This window comes from Terrapene carolina, unplaced genomic scaffold (genome assembly GCF_002925995.2).
Source record: "Terrapene carolina triunguis isolate 2854851 unplaced genomic scaffold, T_m_triunguis-2.0 Scaffold67, whole genome shotgun sequence".
Classification (NCBI taxonomy): Eukaryota; Metazoa; Chordata; order Testudines; family Emydidae; genus Terrapene; species Terrapene triunguis.
In genome coordinates, this window is record NW_020664418.1 from 52,148,886 (window position 1) to 52,176,016 (window position 27,131).

The following is a 27,131-nucleotide window of genomic DNA, read 5'->3' on the forward strand; positions in this document are numbered from 1 at the left end:
GGGCCTGGCTGAGTCTCTTCTCTGCTGTTTTCTGGGGGCTCTGGGGTCAGAGATTTGCCTCCCTCCCCTTTGGCTCCAGGCTGCTGCAGCACCTCAGCTGCGCCATGCTTGCTAACTAGCTCTGCAGGGGATTCCTGCAGGGAGCTGCTGCCTGAAGCTCAGAGAAGGGTCCCTCTGGCCTTTGCCTGCAAACACATTCACAGTCCCCTCGCAGGGGGGCCGGGGGCAGGTGTTGGGCTGTGAGCTCAGCAGAGGCAGCTGGAATGAGAATAGGTAAAGCGCTGGATCCCCCCATGTGTCTCCCCTCTGCCTGAGCTGGGGCAGAGCGCCCGCCCCAAGGGTATGTCTGGGGGTGCCTGCCCCATGTACCCCCCCCCCTGAGCTGGGGCAGAGAGCCCCTGGCTTGGCCAGCTGTCCCCTGCCCAGAATGCCAGCCCTCCCTTCTGCTGATCCCCCTTCTGTCCCTCCACTAAGAGACCCAGCCCCAGCCCCCCGGCTGTGTACCCCACTGCTGGGAGTAAAGCCACTCCAAGTCTCCCACTGGCTCCCCCATGTCTGGAAACGGCCCAGCGTTGTAAGGGTTAAATCTCTGCTGGTGATCTGCCCCCTGGAGAGCTGCTGCTAAAAGCAGGCTGTAGCCTCGTGGGGGGATTCTGAACCAGACAATTAGATGGCAGTGCTGCCGGGGCCCTTTGTCTGTACACATGGGGTCTGGGGAGCCCCCAGTCCCCCTCGCTGGGAGAGCTGGGGCGTGTGCAGCTGAGCCTGAGGAGAGCTGCCAAGTCCCAGGCAGGGGTGGGGATGTGGGGCGGGAGGAGGATGCAGAGGGGCAGGGACAATGCAGCTCCCCTCTTCTCAGTGCCCCACTCCCCTGGGAATGGTCCCATGCGCTCCCTCTCTCCTGGACAGTACATCAAGATCCCCTGTGCCCTGGGCAGCCCTGGGGAAGGAGCTCGCCTCTTCACCTTCTACCTGTCCCGCTACAGCAAGGACAAGCCGCAGGCCAGCTTCGACTGCATCCGGCAGTACGTCTCCAGGTGAGTGAGTGGGGCCGGTCTGTGCCCCAGAGGCCCTGTCCTGGAGACTTCCCGGAACTGGAGGCTTGTTTCCTGCCCTGAAGCCCTAGGCAGGTAACCAGATTCCTGGCCTCTGCCCAGCTTGGGGCTGGGGGCAGGGCCAAGGGCTTGTGGGAACCTGACCTGGCTGAGTTTTGGGGCATGGCCAGCACCTGAGTCCGAGGCAGCTCAGAGGGGTGCGTGTGTGAGGCGGCTGGAGATGGGGTGCAAGCAGTGGGGAAGGGGCTGTGTCTGCTCTGGTGTCAGGGAGGGGGCTGGCTCTTTGCAGATGCACTCGCCTGGCCATGCTGTCCAGTGACAGTTCTGTATGGAGCTGCAACCCCAGATCCACTGGGGCACCGTGTGCCGGGAGCTCCCTGCCTGTGCAGCCCCCACCCTCCGAAGAACATCTCCTTCAGGATAGCGGAGGGGGGTAGCAGTGATCAGGAGGGGGCTGCTCTCCCCACACGGGCATTGGAGCAGCTGCTCCTGAGCAGAGAACCGTGCTGAGTGAAGGGGTGACTGACACCCTCGGGCTGTTCAGCAGGGCGAGAGGTGGCTGGGAGTTGCCTCAGCGTGGAGGGAGCAGGCTGCGTGAGTTGTTTGAGAGCTGCTGCAGTCTCAAGCAGCCCGATCCCCTAACTCTTCCCACCGACCTGTGCTAACTTGGGGGGGGGGGCGGCGGGGAGGTAGGAAGGCAGGCAGCAGGGCTCTGAGACCTACTGGCCTGTGGGGGGGCAGCCCCACATCCCTGCTGACTCCCCTGTGGGTCATCTGTGGAGAAGGCGCTTCCATTCCAGAATGCGCAGGAGACACCCTCACCGAACCGGTGCTGTGACCCCAGCTTTGGAACAGTCTCTGGGAGGGCTGTTCAGTGAGACGGACCCCTGAGGGGTCTCACTCTTCCTCCAGGGCAAGCCACGCAGTGTCATCGCCTCCTTAGGCTGCATCTCTGGCCTGTCAGCCACTCTCGCTGACCGGAGCCATGGTGGGAAGCAGTCCCACTGAGGCAGACCCCTGAGGGAGACCTGTACTATCTCAGGGAGCAATGCAGCCCCACCAGCATCTGCAGGGGCACTCACCCAGTGCTGAGAAAGTTGGTTTATGGTCGGCTGGCACACAGCACAGGGAGGCCTTCGGTAGCACAGAAAACAGACAGTTACAGCACAGTCCGTCCTGTCAGCATGGAGCCTAAAGCCCCATCCCTCTGACCTGTCTTTGTCCCAGGTCAGGCGAGCCCTAACTGCTTCCCACAGCCCACACTTCACTTCCACCTCAACCCTCCATCCCCCAGTCCTTTGTTCTCCAGCTGGGCAAACTAGGCTTGGCTTCCAGCAGAGAGGTGGAGCCATCCATGGTCCTTAGTCGTTAGGTATCGATGTCCTGGTGTCTGGATTTGCTGTTGTCTTCATGGACTCTATTGATGAGGTGCCAGCCTGGTGCCATTCACGCCTGTGCTAAAGCCCGCCTGCAGGTAAACAACCTTTTCCCACCACCTCGCTAGCAATGCAGCATGTAGGGGAAACTGAGGCACGCAAACTAGTCATACAAAATGTGACAGAAAATCTCCACTCCAGCACAGCAGGAGGCTGCCCTGGGGAGTGCCGTGTTGGGCAGGGGCTGGGGATGAGACAAGACAAGGGCACATCACTGGCTCTGACCCCTGCCCCTGCTGTGTGGTAGCGAGTGCCCCCTGGTCTGGGGGTGTGTCTAGGCCCCTCTCCTTGGCTTGCTTCTCAGGATGGGCTAGCAGAGAGCAGGGGCCAGGCCAGTGACACAGGTTTCTGTGCTCTCAGGCTGGGTCAGAGCCAGCTGGACTGTGTGGGCAGCATCCAGGAGAAAATCACCGTCTGTGCCACCGATGACTCGTACCAGCTGACGCGGGCGCGTGTGTCCCAGGTGGAGAAGGAGGCGTGGAGCAGAGCTGCTATCGAGATCAAGCCAGCAGCCCCAGGCCATGGTAAGGCAGGATCCTGCCACGGTCAGGGCGTGGCTCACAAGTGGGGCTGACCTTGAGAAGTGGGAGGAAGCGCTGAGAGAGCCGAGCAGCCCGTCCCACTCTGCGCCTGGGCACGGGGCAGCATGTGGCCCGTGTGAGTGCTGGCAGCTGGCTCTGTGCCGCGCATGGGTGGGTGAGGCTCACTACAGCTCCTGCCTGGAGGGAGAGTGAGCAGAGCTGGGCTCCCATGGCCAAGTGTCTCTGTCCCACACCTCGCGCAGCCCAAGGTGCGGGGCCCTGGGAATCAGCCTGCACCAGGCCTGCTGGCTGCACCGGGCCTGCTGGGCGGGGTTGGCAAGGCTGGATTCAGGAAGAAGCTGGGGGCTGAACTGGGGCCGCAACAGCTACTGGGTGAGCCCAGCCTCTCTCTCTGGGTGTCGTCTCACCTCCACAACCCCTGCCCAGTCCCCCTGAGCTGCGCATTGGCTGCAGCAAATGTGCCAGGCCTCAGCTTGGCAGAATTTAGCCCAAACTCACAACGAAGTGGAGGGACCCAGGGGCTGCCGAGGAGAAGGCTCTTGCGTCAAGGGGGCCAGCTATGGGCGGGCAGAGAGGAGTCTGGTGCTAGCTGTGAGATCCGGGATGAGAGGCCTTCGGGGCACATCTGGAGGGGTTAGTTCTTTATTAGCAGCCATTTGTGCATTGATTCCTCTGCAGGCAAATGTGTCGCTATCCCAAAGAAGCTGGGCATGAGCACCCCACTGGGGAAGTGCCCCACTGGGTGCCCTGCTCCAGGGGGCAGGAAATGTAGCCCCATGGGGACAGATCGCAGGGTTCTTGTGAAATGCCTAGTGCAGCTTCTGGCCCTGCGGCCTCACTGCAAACATGAGCTCCTGGAGCGGCTGAACAGGGTGCAGATCAGCCTGAAGGACAGGGCCCAGCTGCTGCCCATGCTGGAGGAGGTGAGTGTGGGCAGAGGGGGCAGCGCGGCGGCTCCTGTCCCCTGAGCTCTCGCTGACTCTGCTGCTCTCGTCCACACAGGTGGGGCAGCTGAACCCCCGGGAGAGCAGCTACAGTCTGAAGGAGGAGCTCTTTGGGCAGGTGCAGGAGGACTGGCTGGGCTACACGGCCAAGGAGCAGCAGCAAGTCAGGCAGCTCCTGCGCAGGTGCAGCCCTGGGCCGAGGGACAGAGAGCTGCCCGGGTGCCCCCGGTTAATGCCGAAGTCCCAGCTGGCTGTGGGAAGGGGCTGGATGTTTCAGAGCAGGGGAGGGTTGCAGGGCACTCGTGTGTACAGCTGGCTTCAGGCACAGAAGCTTCACAGCCAGATGGTGGGTTCACACCTTGTTCCCATCTCGTGTGCTCCGTGCCATCCCCACGCCAAGGCCCTGACCGCAGCCTGCCCGGCCCCATGGCCTGGGTGCTGGCAGGGCATCTCCTCTCCTGTTCTTGGGTGACACACTGCCTTGGCCCATGGTAGCTGCCCCAGATATCTTCTCTCTTCTGCTCCAGGAAACAGGCCCACGGAGCTGTGGACAGGCCCTTCTTAGTGCCTCTGGAGTGCCCGTCTTGCCAAGGTGCCAGCAGAAGGCCCTTGGGCGTGGTAAGTATTGGTGGTACGAAGCCTTAGGCAGATGGATGCTCCAGCGCAGGCACCAGAACAAGGCAAGGGCAGGAGAACGAGGGCTGAAAACCTGCTAAGGCTAAATGTCCAGAAATCTGGAGGTCACCAGCATGGCTTAATAGCCCGATTTTCATATTTGAATATGCATGGCTTTATTTGCAGAGATTGCACATGTCCTGATTACCAGAACTGAGCTGATTTACAGATATGTTGGTGCCACTTCTTGAAGCCATGGTGCCCCCCGTCCCCCATGGGGCAAGATCAATTCTTCCCCCCCAAATCCAGAGCCCCAGCATCCTCCTCCACTAACCCTGGGCAGGCCAGATACCTCCCCCTCGTTCAGGGCCACTGCGGCCGCCCGGCCACCCCATGGCAGGTTCCACCCACCACCGTACTGCTTAACAGCGCAGCACAATTCCCCAAGGTTCCAGCTGCAGCAGGGAAGGAGCTGTAGGGTCATGGGAATGACTGTGCCCAGGCCACTGGCTGGGCAGCTCCTTGAGGCTCTGCCTTGGGCTGTCTCTTCCCTGGGCTGGGAGGGGGCTGGTCCCAGCTGCGTGCTTGGCTCTGGCTGGGCCTTGCCCCTTGCTGTCCCACTGTCACTAGCCATAGCACCAAGTCTCTGGCCTTGGGTGGGTTGGGGGAGTAGGCTCTAGTCTCTGGCTGGGTGGCTGGAGTCCTGGTGGGCAGACTGGCTGCAGGGGGCTGGAACAGTTTGTACAGTGGGGAGCTGAGAGCCATTGAACCAAACTGTAACCCGTGGGATGGAAACACTGCAAGCCAGGGGTGCAGCAGCCCCCCGGCATCCTAGTTCCAGCACCTGTGCCTGGCTGGCCTAGAGCAGTGGGCTGCAGCCTAGAGCATCACCTCTGCCCTCCAGAGCAGAGGGGTGAGAGCCCTGCATGTGGGGAGGGGGTAGCCCCGTGGGCCATGATGGAAGGGGTGGATCCCTCCTTGCTCACCTGTTTCCCGCAGTGAGGGCTCCAGCCTGGGGGGTGAATCCAGGACAGCCCCCACAGCCTGGTGGGTTTTTCTTTCAGAAGCGGCTGGCACTGCTGGATGCCTCGGACCCACAAGGGCTGAAGAAACCCTGTGCCCAAGAGCACCCCCCCAGCTCTCTGGGGTCCCACCACAGCCTGCAGGAGCCTGGCCTGGAGCATCGGAGAGCCCAGAGCCAGCGGCAGCCATGCCACCTTCCCAGGCCCAGCACGGAGCTGCAGAGCTCAGAGGAGGAGCCGAGTGATGGGGAGGGAGGTGATGACTGGGAAGAGGGAGCTCTGCGCCTGGAGCAGCACCTTTCTGCCCTGCAAGGTGAGGGGCTGTGCTGCTCCCAGCCCACCACAGGGACGTCCTGCTGCCAGCCAGGCTCTGACCCACCTTGTCAGCTGTAAGCACCCCTAGCCAGAGCTGTCTGCCACATAGGGCTGCACGGCTCCCAGGCAGCGAGACTAGGGGAGAGCAGTCCGGAACCCCGGGGGGGCTGAAAAAGGACTTGGGGTGAGCCCAAAGCGAGGCTCACATCAGAGCTTCAGGGAGGGGGAAGTTGTGGCCCCAAAGTACCAGCTAAAGTCAGAGGGAGGAGTCTCGCCCCATGGCCAGCAGGGGGCACCCCAGGAAGGAGGCTTCTGTGGCTCAGGTGCCAGCTGGGGATGGGGCCCCGGGTTCTGTTCCTGGCTCTGTGTGACCCTGCCTGAGCCGTTGCCCCCCCGCCAGTGATACGGGGAGGGGATTGAGGCTGGTCCCTGCACAGAGAGCCCTGCAAACCCTCTGGTTAATGCTTGGGGGGGCTGGGACTCAGCCCATGAGCAGTGTGTCTGCTCACAGCTTCCAGGGCCACGCGCTGGGGGGAGGGGTGGGTGCGAGTTTTGCTTCCCTGGGGCAGGTCACAGCAGTGCTGGGCAGAGCCCCTGCACCTACCGCTCTGCGTGGCATCAGGGCGCTGTCCCGTCCCTTCTGCACACCAGCATGGCTGAGGGGCCCCGCCTGAGGCAGCGCAGGTGGCTGGAGCTCACGACTTTGCAGGAGCTCCTGCTGGGGTTGTTGGTGGCTCCGTAACCCCAAGGAATTGAGGGACGGAGGCTGGGGCTGGAGGGGAAATTACTTTGAAGAGTTTCTGCCCAAATTCTTTTGCTTCCTCCCCAGACAGCAGCTCCCGGGCAAGCCCCCCGTCCTCCTTTGCTGAGCTCCCAGATTACTGCCGGTAAGCATGGCTGGGGCGGGCATTCCTTGCCAGGCACATTGCTCCTCCCCTGGGTGACAGGCTAGCCTCTCGGCAGACACCATGAGGGGGGCCCTGTCCCAGCTCCCACAGCCTGAGCCAGGGGGCGTGGAGCCAGGCTGAGCTGCAGATTCCCAGCCTGTGAAGTCCAAGTTGTAAATGGAATCTCAAAGCTGGACAAGAAGCAGACCCGGCCCCACTCCAGAGCTACCGTGTGGGCAGTGGCGTGACAGCACCACCTGCTTCTGGGCAGTGCCCACCTTTTCTCTTCCTCACGCACAGGGAAGCTGAAGTGGTACGGGTCAGGAGATGGAGTTGCTCCTAGCAAGCAGCATTCTGGCCTGTGCACCTCATGCAGAGCCCCTGCTGCTCAGCTCACCTGGCCTTGATGGAGGGACTAGTCAGTAGTTTCTCCCGGTTGTGCTAGGAAATACAGAGCCATCTGTTCAGTGGAGCAGCATCACGCCTACATGGAGGCGTTCAGTGCGGATTACGCAGAGTACCGGCGCCTCCACACCAGGATCGGACACGTGAGCAAGACATTCATCCAGCTGGGAGCCAAAATCAAAACGCTGCCGCACGGGACGCAGGAGCACAAGGTGAGGGTGGGCCGGGCTGGGCGGCAGGGCAGCGTGCCTAGGCCGAGTGCTGAGTCAGCTCTCTTGGTTTGCAGGCAGTGGAAGACAGAATCTTACAGGAATACCGGAGGTTCAAGCAGGTGAGGCTGGCAGTAGGGGGCTGGGGCTGATGCTCCCTGGCAGGGGCTGACCTGGGCTCTATCTTGCAGACCTACCCCAGCTACAGGAAGGAGAAGGACCGCTGCGAGTATCTTCACCAAAAGCTGTCCCACATCAAGGGCCTCATCCTAGAGTTTGAGAAGACAGGGGCTGCCTAGAGGAGCCTCCAGTGCTGAGCCTGCAGCCTTTCCACCGCAGGGAGCGGGGGCCCTGCCTGTTCTCCTTTCCCTTCAGTGCAGGGGAGGAAGGGGGGGGGTTAGCGAACTCTCTTGTAGTAGTACAGTAGTTGCAGCCCCCCAGCCTAGTGTCCAACCCAGCCATTTGACTGCCTTGGGGGGTGGGGGAGGGTTGCAGGACAGAGCATGTGGCTGCCACAAAGTAGAGAGAGTGGGTGATGGTCTTAGTGAATTGTCCCCGGTGAGCTGCTGTCTTACCTGTACCACCTCCCAAGGGGTACCTGGGGCTAGTGGTGCAGCTCCAGGTTAGGATGGGTGCCTGTGTCCTGCTCAGGGGGCCAGCCTGCACCACAGAGCTCTGCCTGGGCAGGATCCCTGGCTTAAGGCTTGTCAGCCAGCATGGCTCATGCCAGCTCCATGCAGTGCTCAGCCTAACTTGTGATAGGTGCAGCCTATGCTGTCTGCTGGAGAAGGTGGCTTTTGCCATCAAGTGGGACCTGCCACCTTCCTTCACTGGCTCCCTCCCCCCTAAGGAGCTGAGAGCATGGCAGAGCCTTGCCCACCAGGGACTGTTTCAATTGCTAGAGCTAAGGGCACCATGCCCCTGGGGCTACAGGAGGAAAGGGGTCAGTCTGTGCTGGGGTTTGATGACTGACACCTGCTTGAGCAGTGTGGGGTAGCAGGAGTTAAGGGGACAGGGAAGTGCCTCACCTTCCTTGGCTATGCACCCCATTGTTGGTGTATCTCAACTATCTATCTGTGCTGCCCTCGGAACTGCCTTGGGAACCTGCTGACATCGCTAGGTGGAACTGCAAGGAGGGGGGTGAGACGGGAATGGTTGCTTAGGGTCCCTTTGTGCTACAGCGCAGGTGGGGTGGAGGCCCTGGGAGTTCTACCTTGTTCCTGGTTTATGGCCCTGGGTTAAACAGTTCATTGTACAATGTGTGGCTGTGGCCTTCAGCCCTCTCCCAGCACCTGCCTGAGCTCCTCCCGCTTTGAAAGTAACTTGCCTGACCCAACCCAGCAGGAGAAACCGATGTGGCAGGGCTTGGCTGTGGGACTGTAAGTGATACAACCCTTTGTTACCAGCTGGCCTCGGTGGAGGGGATGGAGCCCTCACATACAGGCTCTGCTGCTTTGTCCAAGGAAGTGTTTCTACAGCACCATGGGGCTGGGATGAGGGTTACTAGGTGCTGGATGTAATACAATAATTACTGAGCCACTTAGCAGCCAAACTGCCCCTCTGCCGGGGAAGGGCCCAGGGTGGGTTAGCTGAAGGATGTGCCTAGCTTGAGCAAATCAGTGTGTTCATGTGAATGCTCTACAGGCATGGCATGACCAGGGGCTAGGTGGGGAACAGCTGTTCACAGCTGACAGGCATTAGACCCCAAGGATCACCAGCCACTAACTTACTGCCTATTCTCCACAGCAACTCATTCCCCCTCTGTCACAGTTGTGGGGGACAGGTGCCTACCTGTAGACAGGGCTGTGGTTCAGTCTCTGCTAGGGGACTACAGCAAGGGCCCTGAGGGAAATGCTCAATCAAAACTGCCTGACCCAGCCCATAGTAGACAGGGTAGCAGGTGCTTTCCCACCAGTTTCCCACACTGGTGCTGGGCTGGAGGAGAAGCTTTGGTACAATAGTGAATGGGCCTTGGTACAGCAAAGCCAGGGTGGAAGGTGGGGAGACCTTGTAAATGCTGTTGTGCAAGCTCCTGTATCTAGAGTGTGCCCCAGGAATAAAGGTGTAGATACCCACCCATGGTGTTTTGTAAAACAGAAGTCAGAGGGCAGGGGAAGCCCTGCTGGAGCGCTGAGCCAGAACACAGCAGTACTCACAGATTTACCAACCCTCCACTGCAGCTCTCTGCCTCCATGGCTAGGAAGCCACTCATCTCCCTCCTACAATTTAAGGGGGCCTGAACACCCTCCTACCTGCACCAAGGTAAATACAGCAGTCCATATTACAGCAGGCCAGCTGTTCCTAGCAAATCAAACTCCTCTGCCCAACACCTTGGAAGGGATGTAGGCTTGGAGCAGCCAGCAGGAAACAGGACAGAGGGCTACAGGCAAAGACTAGCTCATTAGCTGCAGGGTTAGGAGCCCTGGGGCCAGGGGAGGCTACTCCTCCCCAGCTGTATTGAGGAGGCCCTTGAGTGAGAAGTAAGAGGCACCTAGAGGCTGGGGCAGCTGCAATCACAGCTCTGGCCTGCCCATGAGGCCCTCTGAACAAGGGAGCTGAGCACCAAGCAAAGTGCCCTGCCTTCTATCTGACTGGGGGATGCTTTCACATCTGGTCCTAGCCTCTTGTGGCACTGCAGGGTTTGCTCACACCATTGCCACAGCTCTGGCTACATGCCAGGGAGAGGTGCTGCCAGGCTCAGCACCAAGTGAACCCACTCTGAGTTCAGCACAGCTTGAAGCACTCAGAATGACCGGCCTACCTTTGAGCTGCTCCCACGCAAAGCCCAGACTCGAGCCCTGGAGGCCACTGTAGGAACACCAGGCACAGCCCATGGCTAGGTAGTTAGTGCAGAATCTACCAAGTCACATGCTGGTCCATGGCAGGAAGCCCAGAGCCTGCAGCCATGGGCTCTAGCAGACCAGGCATGGGCCTCAGGCAGGCTTCTTGCCACTTCACCACTGGTGTCTGGGGCATTCACGATGGCAGCTGTGCCCTGCCGCAGAGCCTGTGTTCTGTACACAAAGGGGTGAAGGGGTCTCCTCTGCACCTCCTGCCTGCCCCTAAGCACCATGCAGTCCTGCACCCCCACTGCACCACAGGCCCCCTCCTAGGCCAAGTTCCACAGAAGCATGGCAGTGGCTAGTCCCCCACCAGCCTCTTGTACTGGGAATGGAGTGTGAGGGCAGGTGGGATTTGTTCCCCATGCATTCTCACAGCCCTCAGGACACAGCCAGGAGAGGCTCCCAGCTGAGAGCAGGGCAGCACTCCATGGGCTCCCAGCTAGCACCACTTACACAGGACTCAGCAGCAGCCACTGGCAGCACTGGGCACAGAGGTGTGGTTTTAAAGGGGTCCATTTTATTGTCTCACTTCTCCAAATGTACAAAAAAATTAGAAAATAACACGTCTCCCCCTGCCCCACCCCCCTTCCCCACCCCTCAAACATCACCCACGTCTGGGGCAGCCCCATAAGAATGCAGCAAAGAGACGGCAGGAAATTAAACACAGCTAGGTACAGCAGTTGGGTCCCTTCAGCCCACATTGCATTGGGCACAGTTTCTTCACTCCCACAGCTGGCCCCAGGGCTTCCCCAATGCCCGCACAATTCCTCCTCGGACACACTGGTGAGCTGGGTGGTTAGGTGCTTTACAGATCCTCCTGGGCCTTCTTCCTTTTCTTGGGCTTTTCCTCCTCCTGCAGCACAGGGGGGCTGGTCGCCTCCCGCTTCAAGTAGCTGATGAAGTCGCTCACCTCCCGGCCCCCCTGCAAACAACAAGAGCATGAGGCCAGGGCTGAGCACTAGGATCCTGGCTTTGACACTCCCTGGGGTCTTGGGAATATCTGCACCTGCTGGCCCCGAATGGGGAGTGTTCACTGCCTCACGAGAGACCAAGGTTCCCCACACCATTTCCCTGAGAGCCCTTTAAGGCTCTCCCACAGGCTGCACCAACATGTCCTAGAGGTGCAGCTACAGGGCAGCCATCCCTCAGTGTGCAGGGCAGCGTTCCTGAGGGCCTGCACGGCCACACAGCTCTTCAGCTGCAGGGAGATTACCTGCATGTGCGCTGCCCAAAGCTGTAGCGGCAAGGAGGAAACCTGCCTGCAGAGCTCCCAGGGCAGGAAGCAGACACTCACCTCATATTTCTTTGGATTCTGCTTGTTACCAGCTGGAGCAAAATAGATCGTGGGGAAGCTGGGGAAAGAAGAGACATGTCAGCTCTACTGTGTTCAGCAGTCTTCAGGTCCTAACCCCTCAGGGCGAGTCTAGCACTCACCATGCAGGGCAGCAGGTTTGCCCTGAGCCACAGAAGGGGGAGAATCTCTATTGCATGGAGTCTATCGCCCCACAAGTCAAGGGACAAGCCCTTCAAGGCACCATCAGCCAGAGGAAGCCCAGAACAGTAGCAAGCCATGCGCCATCAGTTTGGCCCTGGGAGCAGAGCTGACTGAGTGCACCTGGATTCAGGTTTGCAGAAAGATAGGTGCCCAGTGCAGTTCTTCATCCTCAAGAACAGTCTCCGGAGTAGAAGGGAGGGCCAGGGACATTCAGGAAGCTGTGTGCAGGTGGGGCTGGGAAACACGATACCCTGCACAGGAGCAAGGGCAGATGCTTGCATTTGAGTTACTCCAAGTCTGAATTTCTGCTGACAGTTGCTCAGGAGCAAGACAAGCAAGTTCCCAGTGACCACGACTACAAGCACATCAGCCCCCAGCTGCCATCAGAGCCAGTCTCTTCCCCCCCCAAAAAAAAACAGATTCCCCAGCCCTTCTGTAGCACAGTCACTGGCTAGAGACAGTAGCCAGGACTCTCCCCTGCTACCCCACCCAATGTCATACAAGCTGAAGCTCTTACCCTCGGACTTCGTATGGAGAAGGCACATCATTGGCTGTAGCATCCATCTTGGCTATGACAACGTTGGGGTCTTTGCTGAGCTGTTGGTAGGACAGCACGTTAGTGAAGAGATCATCACTAGTCTATTGTGGATGCTGGGGGAAGATGCTGACACCCCCCCCCCCCCATGTTCCACTAGGACCAGGAATGTGTGTGTTCCAAGGCCAAGGGGAGATGGGGGAGCCATTGGGGCTCTTGGCTAGGTGCATCAGAACAGCCGAGGGAGGCTGGGGCAGGATCTGGGACGGCAGCGTTCATTTGTACAGCGCCTAACACAACGAAGACCCCTGGGTGCTATGGTAATACAAATAATCTAGTGAGTCCAGGCTTTGTCCTGCGAGAGACCAGGCAGCGCCAGTTCAGGCTGGTATTGGCAGTAAGGAGGGCACACGCTCGCTGTCTGATATCCAGGCTAGCAATAGAGATACTTGGGCAGGTACAACATTCAGGCCCTCTCCAGAGAGCACCTCTGACTCGGGTCTCCTTCAGGAGGCTATCCTTCCAACATACACCCTCACTCATTGCCTGTAGGAGAGAAGGCCAAGGCCTCCTGGGTGAGCAGGGGGAGTTGCTGCCTCTAACAATTTATAATAAGTTCACAAACCCTTGCCATGTAAATATCAGAAACAAAATTATTACAACAGGAAACTTCTGTTTAAAAAGACATGATACCGGAATAGATTCATCAGATTTTTCTATTTAACTAGACATTACCATATTACAGAGTGGGAGCATCATTACAAGACCTTGTCATTTCTAGTGATTCGATTAAATTGGTTGCTGCCTATGCTTCTCCCCACATGCGTTAGTTCTCTGGGACAGGGAGAAGAACTGAGGATTACAGGAGCCAAGGGACCAGACCTGAGCCAAGTATAGCCAAACCATCCTTCAGGCAGGCATCTTTCTAGGAAGGATTCCCTGGGGACCAGCTCTCAGCAATGTTTGGACAGAGGACAGTGACCCGAAAAGACATGCAGCCACTGGAAGCTAGTTACTGACAAGGGAATACTGGTGTGCCCTGGCCAGAGCCAAAGGAGATGCTCCCGGTGCCAGCCAACCTCAAATGTAACTAGAGGGCAGAAGCAGCCAACTGCTTACTGACCAGTGCCAGTTTAGAGAGCAGTCAGAGGAGGCCCCTTATGGCTTGGCCAGCCGAGCATGACCCTGGGACAGCTCAGTTTTGGGGGATGACTGCTGCATTCAAACCTGACAGGCAAGAGCTCCCAGCCTACCTTTTCTCCGAGTTCCTTGTACTTGGGCTCCAGGTTCTTGCAGTGGCCACACCATGGGGCATAGAACTCAATCAGAACGTCTTTGTCCTCCGCATTAACAAGCTCATCAAAGTTTTCAGCAACCACCACCTGGAAAGATTGAATTCTCCAGATTAGCAGCATTTCTGCACATTACAAACCACATGCTCACTCTCCAGGCTGACCTGAGTGAGCCTGATCCTCATGCAGCAAACTGCACACAGTGGTCCTTGAAGCCTGCACAGAACACTTCTGTCAGCTCAACATGCAGTGTTCTAGCTGGAGAGGCAACAGCCACGTACACCCTTTGGCTGAACATGTCTCAGTAGCACCTACCTTCACAGGACCATCATTGTTCTCTGGGATGGGCTCCGATTTCAGGTATTTCTTCAGGTTACCATCAAAGTAATCCTGCAAGAATCTCTCCAGCGCTTTCCCATCACGGCTACAAATCAAATACAGGCGACATTTCAGAGCCATCTGGCACACAGGACTAGCAAGTGCACCCTACAAATCCTGAGGGAGTTTTATTCTACCCACAGACAGCAGCACACTGAAGAAAGCCACTTGGATCCTCAGTGCTAACCCAGGGCTCTAACTCCCCCAGATGACCCCGGGCACAAAAGCCACGTGGCCACCTCCAGGATTTTGGGAAAGTCTGCCTGGTGCACATGTTCACCCCAGTAAGTCAGGCTTCCTGCTGCCCACGCTTCTCCCACCCAGGAGATAGGCTGAAGTCTCTCTCCCATGCCCTTTATTTTAGGTATTCACTCCTCCTGCTGTTCAGTCGCATGTTATTTTCTACCCTGGTCTTTACTTTTTAGGTATCTTGGAATTAAAGCCTCAATCCTTAGAGCTTGCAGCTCCTAATGTAACCCTTCCATAGTGTGTAACTGCCCAGTGGCAGGCTTGGGCTACAGCCACAGCTACTCCTCTGCCACACAGGAACATCCAGCTCAGGTGTCCTCCCAGTGAGCCCAGGTGGGTGGTAAGTATCAGAGGGGCTTTGCCTGTGACTGGACTAGGAGGGGGCACCACGCCCAGGACTTACGAGAATTCCTCCTGCATGACATATTTCTCTCCTTTGGCGGTTCTGATGGCAACGACAGGAACCTCCCCTGTGCTGCTGTCCAGGCCAAACTCCGAAAGCTCATGGCCAAAGGTTTTTCTACTAGCAACAGCAAAGTAGAGCTTGTGTCCAGCATCCAGGAACTTCTGTGCCACCATCATCACTCTGAGTAAAGCAGAGGAAATGTGCTGTTACGCTTACAGATGTTAAACAGTTTCTCCAAGACAATAGAGCACTTGGGGAGAGGAAGAGAGCCACCTCTTTCAAGCTGAAACAGAACAGCTAGAAACAAGAATTAGTGGGGGATCTGCTGGTTAGAAGGTTCTGCAAAGAGAAGTAACATGAAAATGCAGTTGGAGAAACAGGAAAGAAAGCAACATGCTACTAAACTGGGTGTAACCTAGGGATCTCCCAATCCATAGCTTCAACAAGTCTCCATTTTGCACTGAATACCCATAACCCCTCAGTCAGCTCTGATCAACCAGGTCTCCTGTGGCTGCAGCACTGCATAGTGAGTCGAGTTCCAGTAAGGTGGAGTACAAAGAATGGAATCGAGCATGAGCCTCCTCAGCAAGATTAGTTGATCTGGGCCTCAGTCAAGCAACTCTGGTGTGGACAGACTGATAAAGGAATCAGAGCTCCTGATAAGTGTGCCAAATGCACTGTCTACACCCAATGCTGAACGAATGCTCCAGGCATGTTAGCTGGCTGCCTACAACCTATGGAAACACCAACTGCTTGCCACAGAAGCATAAGCTGGGAGAGTCAGTTTTCCAGAATCAGAAGCAACATTTTGAGGAACAGGATAGTGGCCTGCAACGCCTCTCTACTTGTAGTGACAACACACCCTGCAGACAGAGCCAGGTGAAGGGAGAATTTACTAGAGTCCCAGAAATGATTTCTGAGTTTGCACCCTGGAGACAGCATTCTGCCAGATAAACCACAGGAATCCACGAAAACAGTGCACTGCATAGGGGAGGAAGACTGTGGATTAGGATCTACCTTCCTCTGCTTACCTGTTGCGCCAGTAGTTGGAGCCCTTGGCATTCTTCTCATAGTCCACGTCATAATAAGCCACCAGCAAGTCCTTCCCTTGGATCAAGTCTTTGTTATCTTCTGTCATATGTGGACAGATGCCAAAACTATCAACAAAGCAGTAGTTAGCAACCTGCGTCTCACTATCTGAGCCCTTCCTCCCCCGCAGAAAGAAGCTTGTCCTAGCAGTCTTGTTCTCATCCAAGATCACAGGATCCATACAATTGCCAATATCCAGCAGGCCTATTTGAAAAGTGTTTTCTTCAAATAGCTCATTCGTGCATCAGGCCAGTTTGTGGGGTTCTGCTACTGTAGCTGGACATACAAAGTTACACACGGGTTTTGATCAAATTAGGGACCTACTTTTATTTGTGACAAAAACTGACCTAAAATCAAGTAGTCAGCAGGAAAAGCCCACATAGAAATCTCATTCTTGAGAATGAATGATGGACCTGCAGTGCACCGAGTACCCAGAAGCCAACTATTCTGCGTGTTCCATTAGACGAGAAGAACCCCTAAGATCAGCTAGAATTTAGTAGCCCAAAGGCAGTGCTACTAGCCATGCCCAGCCAATAGGACTGAAGCCAGACTGCTCACAGTCTAGGAATTTAGCTGAACTCTGTCACCCACCCTAGCCCTGAGATCGAAGTGAGACGTCACTCACATGTTCTCCTGGAGAAACTTCTTGATCTTGCCACTGGTGATTTTGTCCTCTGTGTACCTCAAAGTGCTGTCCTCAAATTTGTTTGCCAGGCGTTGAGGACGGAATAAGACAAAACCCCTGAACAGAGGTGGAGAGCACAACATGAAACAGTTGAAGGAACTAGCAGTATGGGGATAAGTGGGCAGGTAGAGCGGTAGACGCCTTTCCAAGTACACAGTGGGATCATCCAGGTCCTGAACAAAGCTACCTGTACCGAAGCCACCTGGCCAAGCCTTATGCTACTAGCCAGAACAAGCAGCAAGATTTCCGGCAGTTAACAAGTAAACAACCCCCCCACCCTGTGGTGACAAGGGAAGAATAGGATGGGCAATAAGGGAACAAACAGCCAGGCTTGAAAAGCCAATTTAGGTCCTCCTGGTACAGTACTTTCCATGTGAGGCAGGAGTTTGACACACATACACCAGCCCAGCAGGCTAGGGAGACTTTACAAGTGTTTATAGGTCAGCTTCTCTCCCCTGCCCCTCCACAAGAACCATGACCCGCTCACTGCAGTTCATGGCTCAAGGGTCTCAAGTGCCCAACAGCAGGACGTAGGAAATCCCTTCAGATCAGCCTGCCAGCTGGGCCCAACAGTACTGATTTTAGAAAGATTAACCTCATCTGGTCTTGCCCACATGGGAAGCTATGAAAGGAACTCACTTTCCAAAGCACAACTGTCTGAGAGGGGACTAGGAGGTTGTCCCTGCTGCCCCAACAAGAACCACCTGTACACTGAGCCACTTACTCTCCGTCTGCCTCATACTTCTGTATCAGCTCCTCCTCGCTGGTGTGTGCAAAGCGGTAGCTCTCTCTTAGGTTGCTGGCTGCTTTCATGAACTCTGAATAAGCATCACCAAATGCATCTTTGAAGAAGCCTGCAACAGAGAGAGACACGGGGACCCTACAGAATCTCTGCCTCAGCAGATGCCATTTCACTGGTTGACTCAACTCTTCTGTATTTATTCTGCCTGAGAATCTGTCACTTCCGAATGGGCTCTTCTCTGCCCAGCTCAACTGCTTCTGTTTAGCAAGGCTCAATTTCCCTGTGTTCCTTTAGAAATACACCAGCATTTCCTTCCTTCTTTCTACCCCAGCAGGAGCCAAGCAGCTTTCTTTGGGAGTACATCCGGCCCAGTCCCTAGCCCAGAAGACTGCAGCCCTCTGGGCACCAAGTTTGCCACTTGCAGCCAGAGATGGAACTGCATGCTGGACAGCTAGGGTCTGGACAGAGGCAGTGCCCTATAGAAGTGGTTCTCAAACTGTGGGTCAGGACCCCAAAATGGGTCACGACCCCATTTTAATGGGGTCGCCAGGGCTGGCTTAGACTTACTGGGGCTCAGGGCCAAAGTCTGGGTGGTGGGGCTCAGGTTACAGGCCCCCTGACTGGGGCTGAAGCCTTTGGGCTTGGGCTTTGACCCCTTCCCCTCCTGGAGCGGTGGGACTAGGGCTTCGGTTCTCCCTTCTGGGGTCATGTAGGGATTTGTCGTCAGAAGAGAGTCGCAGTGCCACGAAGTTTGAGAACTCCTGCCCCAAAGCATTGCTCCACAGGAGTCAGAGAGCAGTTTTTCCACTGAGTTCTGGTCTCCTTCAAGCTCCCATTTGAAATGTTCCTTGGATTAGCAGAGCTGCTATTGCGATGACCTGAGTCAGGCTAATGTGGCGAGACTGTTGAGCGTTACAAGGCTTATGTGACAGCCATCCCTGCATGTGTCAGGTATGGCTGGGTACGGTATATTGCCCGGGGATGAAGTCAGAACAGGGTCCTTGGGGAGACCTGGCTATTGCTTCACATTTTAAATACATCTGTAGGTGCCTATCCAGTGCTCTAGTACTAACCTTACTCCAAAAGAAAAAGCAAAGCCTTGTGATGCATCATCCAGAACCGTACACCAAGGCATTATCCTCAGCTAAGCGAGCTGCTTGCCTTGCTGCCCTTAATAGTCCAGCACCAGCAGTTCTGAGGCTATTTCACCGGCTATACTGGTGACTCATCCAGATATTTTTTGGACACCACTGTCTAAGGCAGGGTTTCTCAACAACCGATCTGTGAACCGGACCCTGACACAGTTTAGCAAGGCAGCAAGCCATTCCCTGGTATCACAAAGGTTGAGAAACAGTTAGACTGGGTGTCAGTGGATCTGCATGAGTGATAGGGAAGGATGTTTTGGTATCATTCATATGCCACGGTCACATCATGACTTAAAATTAGGATACTCTGGGGGCATCTTGTGATATAATCCTTGATGTTCATGTTTGGCTCCAAGAGCCCAAGGCGATCAGATTCCAGCAAGCGGAGAGGGAGGGGGAGAGAAGGAGTGGGATGGGGAGAGAGGGAGGGGGAGAGAAGGAGAGGGAGGGGGACTGGTGGATGTGTAAGCTCAAGGAGAGATCTCCAGCTATTTACAAGTTTCTGAGAGCAGTAGCAACGTGCTTTGTAGGTGCTTGGAGGACTTGAAAGACAGGTTTCCCCCACGACAAAGTAGCCAATGTAGTTTAAAGGCTGTGCTGGCTCGTACTACTCACCCACCACAGATGCATCTTTGTCACTGATGAATTTTTCAAAATCTGCCACAGAGCGGAGAGCCACTGAGGCAGGTCCTGCCTGTTTCTTGAGGTGACTGACAATCCCATCTGAGGAAGAAGGAAGAGAAGTATACAGCAGTGTTAGAGTGATGGTTTTATGGAGTTCTAGGAGACTGATTCCATGCTGGACCTATTCACCCCCAATTCTTCCTCAAGAATTCCAATGTTTACCATGCAAATGTAAAGCCTTCCTCCCCTCGCTACCAGTGCGGTAACATAAGGAGTCAAGAGACCAGTGCACAACGCTCATCACAAGACTTTACATAAACAGAGTGTCGCTGTGTCTGCTCTGAAACCTGACCTTGGAGCACTAAGCCAGTGGCTCTCAACCTTTCCAGACTACTGTACCCCTTTCAGGAGTCTGATGTCTTGTGTACCCCAAGTTTCACCTTGCTTAAAAACTACTTGCTTACAAAATCAGACCTAAAAATACAAAAATATCACAGCACACTTACTGAAAAATTGCTTACTTTCTAATTTTTACCCTATAATTACAAAAAAATCAACTGGAATATAAATATTGCACTTACATTTCAGTGTATGGTACATAGAGCAGTATAAACAGGTCATTGTCTGTAGGAAATTTTAGTTTCTACTGATTTTGCTAGTGCTTTTTATGTAACTTGTTATAAAACTAGGCAAATATCTAGGTGAGTTGATGTACCTCCTGGAAGACCTCTGCGTACCCCTGGCTGAGATCACTGCACTAAGCAACAAGACCTGGGCAACAGCTGCACGGCAGTGGAATTTCAGAGATCGGCAGATACATTCATCAATCTGGTACATTCAACCTGCAACAGATATTCTCTCTCCCACTGCTGATCAGCTGTTGTGGACAAGGCAGACTTGCAGTGCCTCATCTTTACCAGGAACCAATTAGATACTCAAGTATCCAGGGCTTCTACCTCCATCCCTCCCACCACCATGCAGACAAGTAAGTAGAGCCTGGTAACTGTGGGCCATGCAGCCAGGATGCTCCGATCTCCATGGCAACAAGCCAAATTCAATCCAGATGGGAAAGTGCTGCAGCACCATGCCAGGATCCTTACCTGCTGTCCTGGGCCCATCATAGGCACCTGCCTCTTCACCATCCCTGAAAACCTTCAGGGTGGGATAGCCACTGACTCCGTATTTGTTACAGGTGTTTGAGTTTGCTGTACAGTCAACCTGAAGAAGAGAAATACTGCTCCTTAACACAGTCACATTCATGCAGTGTTGGCACGCAGCACAAACTCCTCTGCTGCAGCTGCCCCATAGAGGGACCACCACATAATTCTATGAAGTAGAGAAATGCAGCCTCAACAGGGCATTAAAAGGCAAAGTATCCACAGGGAGGGGGCTTCTGGCAGAAAGTTATAGGAACAAAAGCAAGCTTCAGCTGGCACCCTGTATGCCTTTATTTGCAGAACATGCAATCAATGCTATAAAAAATATGGAGCAGTCTGTATCCATGCCCATGGAAACTTATAGGCCAGATCTAGTGCACCCACAGCATGGCCGGGACATGGACTTGGGGAGATCTGAAGACAGTTAACCTGGCTAACAAGGCTAGGGAAGCACATGATGGGACACTACATGAGAGACTAAAGTGCATCGGATGCAATGTGAGAGGCGCAACTGATAACCCTAAAATTCCTTTAATCAGCCAGTGTAACAGTGCCTAGAGACGGCTGAAACAGAAGAATGCTCCCCATGCCCAGAGGGACTGATACAAGTAAACGGGGACTGGATGGTGTGAAAAGACTGCGATGAGGCACTGGCTTAGTGGAGTTGCACAAGTCAAACAGTGACAGGGTTCCCTGTACTACTTAACCACTTCAGGAGAGAGCTTCCCTTTATAGCAGCCCTCTGCCTCAAGGCAGTGCTGTAAGGCACTTCCCTGCATTGGCCCCCTGCAGTGAGCCGAGTAGGGCCGAGGAGGGCTTCTCCATCACCACTGAACGAGGAAGGAGTTTGTCTGCATACAGGGCTACAGACTCCTTTCTAGTGCTCTGCACACTGCAGAGGGAGAGGCAGGCGATGCAAGTGCATTAGGCCTCAAAATCCCCTAAACCCAGGGTTTGAGAGTGTCATTTACTGCATACAACCCCTGAAGATACACGGCATTTGTTTTTCCCAAGCCCTGAGTACTAGTGTCCAAAAAAGTATTTCATTGCAGCAGTAAAGGGACGGGCTCTCTAGCGTGCCTTGTACAGGAACAGACCAATCCTCTCTGACAGCAATGAATGCCTAGTGCTCCAGAGGCAGACAGCACACTACTTGCACAATACTGCCTCCAGTGGAGGAAATCTGCTTAAGATCTGGGGCAGGAGGGCTCGGAGCCCTGTAGACCATTCCCTCAAAATGGAGCAGAACAGAAACCCACACCCTCACATTTATGAAACAGAGGAAATTAAGTCAGACCCCAAATCGCCATGGAAACACTGGATGCACTACTCAGGGTACAGCCCCAAGCACAAGCTTTTAGAAAATCTTCTGCCTGTGCCAGACACCATTTAAAATCCACCACAAAGATGGTTCCAGCCCAGTCAGAGCAGGTAACATGTCACAGAACCATGAACTCAGGCGAGGTCCATACCTTTACTAGAGGGACAATTCCTTTCAGTCTGGTAGCAGCAGCCTCGTACTCCGGGGCTAGTCGTTTGCAGTGCCCACACCTGAAGGGGAAGTGACAGTTCGGTTACAAGGAAAAGCCTCCCTGCAATTGTAAATGGAAACGTGGCATCTGTCCAAAGGATCTCCACACTGTCACACACAACCGACCCAAACAGCCTTCATAGAAACAATGAGGCTTCCTGGAAGGATTTTCAACTTGGAGCTCAGACAAGGGCTGAGGGAAAGAGATGGAGTAAGTCACATTGATATTATTCCTTCCCAACATTTTGGAGTTCCCCTACTTGACCAGAGTGGGAAGAAAAAAATGTGTCGATCTTCCCAGAGACTTTACTCTATTCACTAGAATACATGCCAGCACACTATTGTCTTCCTACAGATGCCCAACAACCATTAGCACTAAGCACTGCGATTTAACTCCTGCCCACTGAGATGAGTGGAATTAAGTCTGAAACCTAATATTAATGAATCATCCAGTCAACACATTTACCTACTGCGAATGGACTTGCCATGTCCTGACTTTCTATCCATTGCAGTAGAAGATACACAGGAACAAGACTTAAGGTAAATGTACGAATACTTGAAGATTCCATAACTTAATTCTCAACACACTAACCACAGAACCACGAAATAATCTGACACTTAATACAGGCCTGAAACACATGGCAAGTTGTATTTGCAGCTTTGTCACGCAGTGAACTGCTGTCTAGTTTACAGAGTTCTGCAGTTTTCAGCACCAGGGAAGTTAAATTCATTTTAATAATCCTGAAAGTTGAGTAACTCCTTACAGAACTGAAAGTAAAAATATACCACTATTTTAATCATTCCAGGTAATCAGTAACCTAGACTAACAAAATGGCAACATTAGTCAAACATCTTCTGGTGCCAACAGCATTATCCACCACACACTGTAGCTTTCCATCCTCTGGCAACATTTATTGAGATGTATATTGCAAAATCTAGTGGCACAGAATGAAGGGAACTATATCCATGACACCCAGTTCCAAAGTTCCTAGAAATCCTAGGTTTCCTTTGCTCTGCCTCCCTCAAGCAATTTAACTAATGAAAGCCTGTCCATGAGCTAGTGGTTTTTTTCCTTAATTCAAAAGAATCTTTATAAGTGACCAAGATTTGCTGTTCCATTTGTCACAAACAAGGTGTTAATACATTTGTTGGGCTAGACAAATGTACTCAGTGAGTTGCTGACTTATTCACTATTCCATAGAGTCGAGGGGATGCTTTAGGAAGTCCTGCATATTTCTGGAGCTGGATCAAAATGGGACCACTCTTGTGGAGTGTTCACCAGTGACTTGCAAACAAAACCCCATTTTCTAACCAATTAAAATCAGACACCACAGCAGGATCCTCCTCATCTTCCTGCAACCCAATGCATGATGGAAGTTGTATTTCTCACTCTATACCAGGCAGTTCAGTCCAATTAGAAAATTGTGACAAGTTCATAAGTAAAGCAAGCAGTTAGTACTTCGTAGAAATGCAGAACAGTCAGCTAGAGAACACAGACCCTTATCTTAAGGTGTCCAATTTCCAACTCAGAATTGTTTTGATACCACTGAACCTAGTGTTTTATCATATTAAGTTGGAAGTAGTCTACCATAGTATCCTTCAAACAGGGCGTTTGCAATAAGTTCCGATAACTCTGCACTTACCAGTTACTTTCGTTTTGTATATTGGAAAAAGACAAGGCAACAAGCAGCAAAGAGTCTGCCAGAGTAAACCTTGATTGCCTGTCCTAGGGTCCCTGTGCTGGAGCCCAGGGTAGAGGGAAGGCCTGGGGTCTCCCACCAGCCACCTGAAAGCGTGAAACCCTTAAGAAATAAAGATGCCCAGAGAGAAGGACGGACTCACCACTGGGCCCAGAATCAAGGGCAGCACATTGGACATTCATTTTTGCTGGATTTTGTTACCCCACAAGGGGTGGGGCTAAAAGACAACCTGGTGGGAGGGGAGTCACAAGAAGCGGCAGCCACCACAGGACGTTCAGCAAGGGGTGCGAAAGGAGGAGAGCCTGCTAGGCCACACCCAACTCGCAGCCAGGAAGGTCTGGTTCCCCACAGAGCTGTCTCCAGTTCTCCGTCCTCAGGGGCTTGTCTACACGAGGCAGTTTTGCTGCCCTGAGGATACAGCACAGAGTAAGGCCTTTGGTGCTGGTCTCACGGTCTCCGCACCACACCGGGCAGCGGAGTCACCGCTTCCCAGCGGACCGAGCCCACCCCGCGTTCCGGGGCTACAGCCTGACAGTCACCCACGTGCGAGGCCAGGCCCCACGTTCAGCCAGCCGGGAGCCGGGCCCCGCGGGGCTCCCGCCAAAGGGAACCGCGGGCCCGGAGGAGCGAGACTTGCACCAAACCCCGGGCGCCCTTCCCGGGGCACAGGCGGGCCGCGACGGCCAGGGCGGAACCAGGCCTGGCGCCAAACGCACCGACCGTCAGACCGGGCCCCCGGGGGAAGGGGAGTCAGGCCCCGGCGGGGAGGGGGAGTCAGGCCCGGGGGCCCGGCGGGGGGCGGGGGGGGAGTCAGGCCCGGGGGCCCGAGCCCTGGGGGAGGGGAGTCGGCCCCCGGGGGAAGGGGAGTCGGGCCCGGCCCGCTCACCAGGGCGCGTAGAACTCCACCAGCACCAGCCCCGGGCGCTCGGCCAGGCCGCTCTCGAAGTCCGAGTCCCCGAGCTCCAGCACGTCGGAGGCGCGGCCCGGCCAGGGGCCGAGGACCAGGAGCAGCAGCAGCAGCGACCGGGGCAGAGCCATGGCGGGCAGCGGCGAGTCGGGCCGGGCGGTTCCTGCTTCGCTCCCTCCGCGGCGGCAGCCGGACTCGACTCGAGCGGCTCCAGGGCCGGAAGTCCCGCCCCCGAACCGGATCTGTAGTGTGGCAGCTCCCCATTGGCACCCGCGTGGCGCGTCACGGAGGGTGGGCGGGGCCTGGGGACCTCAGAGTCCCCACCCCTCAGGCCCGTGCCCTATAAATGGGCTGGATCGCTGCCTCCCTCGCGCCCCCGCGGCGTTTGCTTCAGGGCGGGGGCGGGCTCTGCGGCGGCGACTGAGCGGCGGCCCCGCCCCCGGCGGGCTGGGCCTGGAGCAGGCGCGTGCCCCTCGGGGAGCTGGCAGCCATGGCAACCGCTGGGAGGCGGGCAGGGCCGGGCCGGCGCTGGGCCTGCGGGGGCGGGCCCGGGGGGGTCAGTCCCAGGATTTTACAGCCGCAACCGCCTCGGCCAATTCACCGGCTCCGCGGGCGGCCCCGCAGCGCCCCGCGCCCGGGCAGGCCGCTCCCTCCGCCGGGGGGAACGCTGCGCCCGGCCCGGCCCGGCCCCGGAGTTCATTGCGGGGACCCAGCCAGACTCCAGCCCGGCCCCTGGTCACACCCCACCTGTGGGCAGAGCCGGTTTCACCTACCAGGGCAGGTCTGCCTCTGCCTCGGTCCGAAGGCGGGTCCCAGGAGCCTGGCAGCTTTCGCTTCTCCTCCTGCTCGACACAGCACCATCCTGCTCGTGGAAACGTGTCCAGCGGAGCCTCTGAATTCGTGTCAACGGAGACTTTCCCCATCAACACAAACCATCTCTGCCACGGACCTGCCGCTGTCTGGGGTGATCGGCAGCAGCACATGGGCTGGTGCGGTGACACCCCCGGCTTGAAGTAGTGATAACAAACCCCAAATACCTGGGTTTTGTCAGCAGCACCCCCAGCCCCCTGAGCACATAGCAATACCATACCCCAAATTAGGGCAAGACGTGACCGAGATTCCCATATCTAAATGGAAGCTTCAGAGGAAAGTTTGGAGACAGCCTGTAATTACAGAGGTGGCATTTGGCTAGGACACTAGAAATAAAGATGAGCACAAGCAGTCAGGATCCGCATAACGGCACTGGAGCTGCTCTGTATGAAAACTTTGTTACTCTGGGTAGTGAGACAAGGTGGGTGCGATAATGTCTTCTATTGCTAGGCCTGAAGAAGAGCTCTGTGTGGCTCAAAAGTCTGTCTCTTTCCCCAACAGAAGCTGGTCCCATAAAAGATATTACTTCACCCACCCTGTCACTCTAATATCCTGGGACCGACATGGCTACAGTAACACTGCATACAATCTGGTTAAGAACATAACAGCTATATGGGTCAGACCAATGGTCCATCTAGCCCAGGATCCTAGCGTCCAACTGTAGCCAATGACACATGCTTCAGAGGGAATGAACAGAGCATGCAATGATCAAGTGATCCATTCCCTGTTGTCCACTTCCAACTTCTGATAGAGGCTAGAAAGAGTCAGAGCATGAGGTTGCATCCCTGGCCATATTGACTAATAGCCATTGATGAACATATCCTCCATGAACTTATCTAGTTATTTTTTTGAACCCCATTATAGTTTTGGCCTTCACAAGGTCCCCTGGCAATGAGTTCCACAGGTTGACTGTGCATTGTGTGAAGAAGTACTTTTGTTTGTTTTAAACCTGCTGCCTATTAATTTCATTGGGTGACCCCTGATTTGTGTGTTATGTGCAGGGGTAAATAACACGTCCTTATTCTCTTTCTCCATACAAGTCATGATTTTATAGACCTCTATCATATCCCCACTTACTCGTCTCTTTTTCAAGCTGAAAAGCCCCAGTCTTTTTAATCTCTCCTCATATGAAAGCTGTTCCATACCCTTAATAATTTTTGTTGCCCTTTTCTGTGCCTTTTCTAATTCCAATATATCTTTTTTGAGATGGGGTGACCAGATCTGCACGCAGTATTCAAAGTGTGGACATACCATGGATTTATATAGTCGCATTATCATATGGTTAGTGGAATATGTACTGCATGAATATGTTTGTTTAGTTTAATAGAGGGCTGTCAGGAAAAACAAAGAGGAAGGGAAACAAATGGTCAAGATAAGTCCCACCCCTTGGTAAACACTTCAGGGTTGTTAAGAAAGACTGTCCAAACTATTAAGCTCAGAAGATTCCACCTCCTTGCTCCAGCCAAGTTATGAAACTGGTTTTGACCAGGAGGGCCAAAGTACAGGAACTAGCAAGATCAAAAGGCCAACAGTAGTTTAAAGATGAACATTGAGAGGGGAAGTTGTTTTGAGCAGTGGCTCTCAACCTTTCCAGACTACTGTACCCCTTTTAGGAGTCTGATTTGTCTTGTGTACCACAAGTTTCATTTCACTTAAAAACTACTTGCGTACAAAATCAGACATAAAAATACAAAAGTGTCACAGCACACTATTACTGAAAAATTGCTGACTTTCTCATTTTTACCATATAATTATAACAAAAATTATTTGGATTATAAATATTGTACTTGCATTTCAGTGTATAGTGTATAGAGCAGTATAAACAACTCATTGTCTGGATGAAATTTTAGTTTGTATTGACTTTACCAGTGCTTTTTATATAGCGTGTTGTAAAACTAGGCAAATATCTAGATGAGTTGATGTACCCCGTGGAACACCTCGGCATATCTCTGGTTGAGAACCACTGATTATGAGGAACCAGACTAAGATGCAAGCACCCACTGGGGGTATCAGAAGAAGGTAGGCCTGCCTGGTTACTGCCAGGAGCTGGTGT

The 27,131-nt window shown here is 54.5% G+C and overlaps 2 protein-coding genes across 2 annotated transcripts; one reads left to right on the top strand and one right to left on the bottom strand.

Moving 5' to 3' along the window:
* The first annotated feature begins 885 nt into the window (after nucleotides 1-885).
* ELL3 (elongation factor for RNA polymerase II 3) lies at nucleotides 886-7,729 on the top strand. The gene is made up of 10 exons (XM_024216322.2): nucleotides 886-1,037; nucleotides 2,852-3,015; nucleotides 3,712-3,956; nucleotides 4,036-4,160; nucleotides 4,505-4,595; nucleotides 5,657-5,927; nucleotides 6,759-6,816; nucleotides 7,262-7,433; nucleotides 7,508-7,552; nucleotides 7,622-7,729. The coding sequence occupies exons 1-10, from the start codon at nucleotides 886-888 to the stop codon at nucleotides 7,727-7,729; spliced, it is 1,431 nt and encodes a 476-aa protein (XP_024072090.2).
* A 3,039-nt stretch (nucleotides 7,730-10,768) lies between these two features.
* Nucleotides 10,769-24,435, bottom strand: PDIA3 (protein disulfide isomerase family A member 3). Its single transcript, XM_024216337.3, has 13 exons — nucleotides 24,188-24,435; nucleotides 21,543-21,621; nucleotides 20,014-20,131; nucleotides 18,905-19,012; nucleotides 17,127-17,256; nucleotides 16,343-16,459; nucleotides 15,660-15,785; nucleotides 14,626-14,808; nucleotides 13,911-14,019; nucleotides 13,557-13,685; nucleotides 12,286-12,365; nucleotides 11,568-11,625; nucleotides 10,769-11,195 (listed from the first exon to the last, which is right to left on the bottom strand). Exons 1-13 carry the CDS (start codon nucleotides 24,337-24,339, stop codon nucleotides 11,079-11,081), a joined length of 1,506 nt encoding a protein of 501 aa, XP_024072105.2. The 5' UTR covers nucleotides 24,340-24,435; the 3' UTR covers nucleotides 10,769-11,078.
* Nucleotides 24,436-27,131: the final 2,696 nt, after the last annotated feature.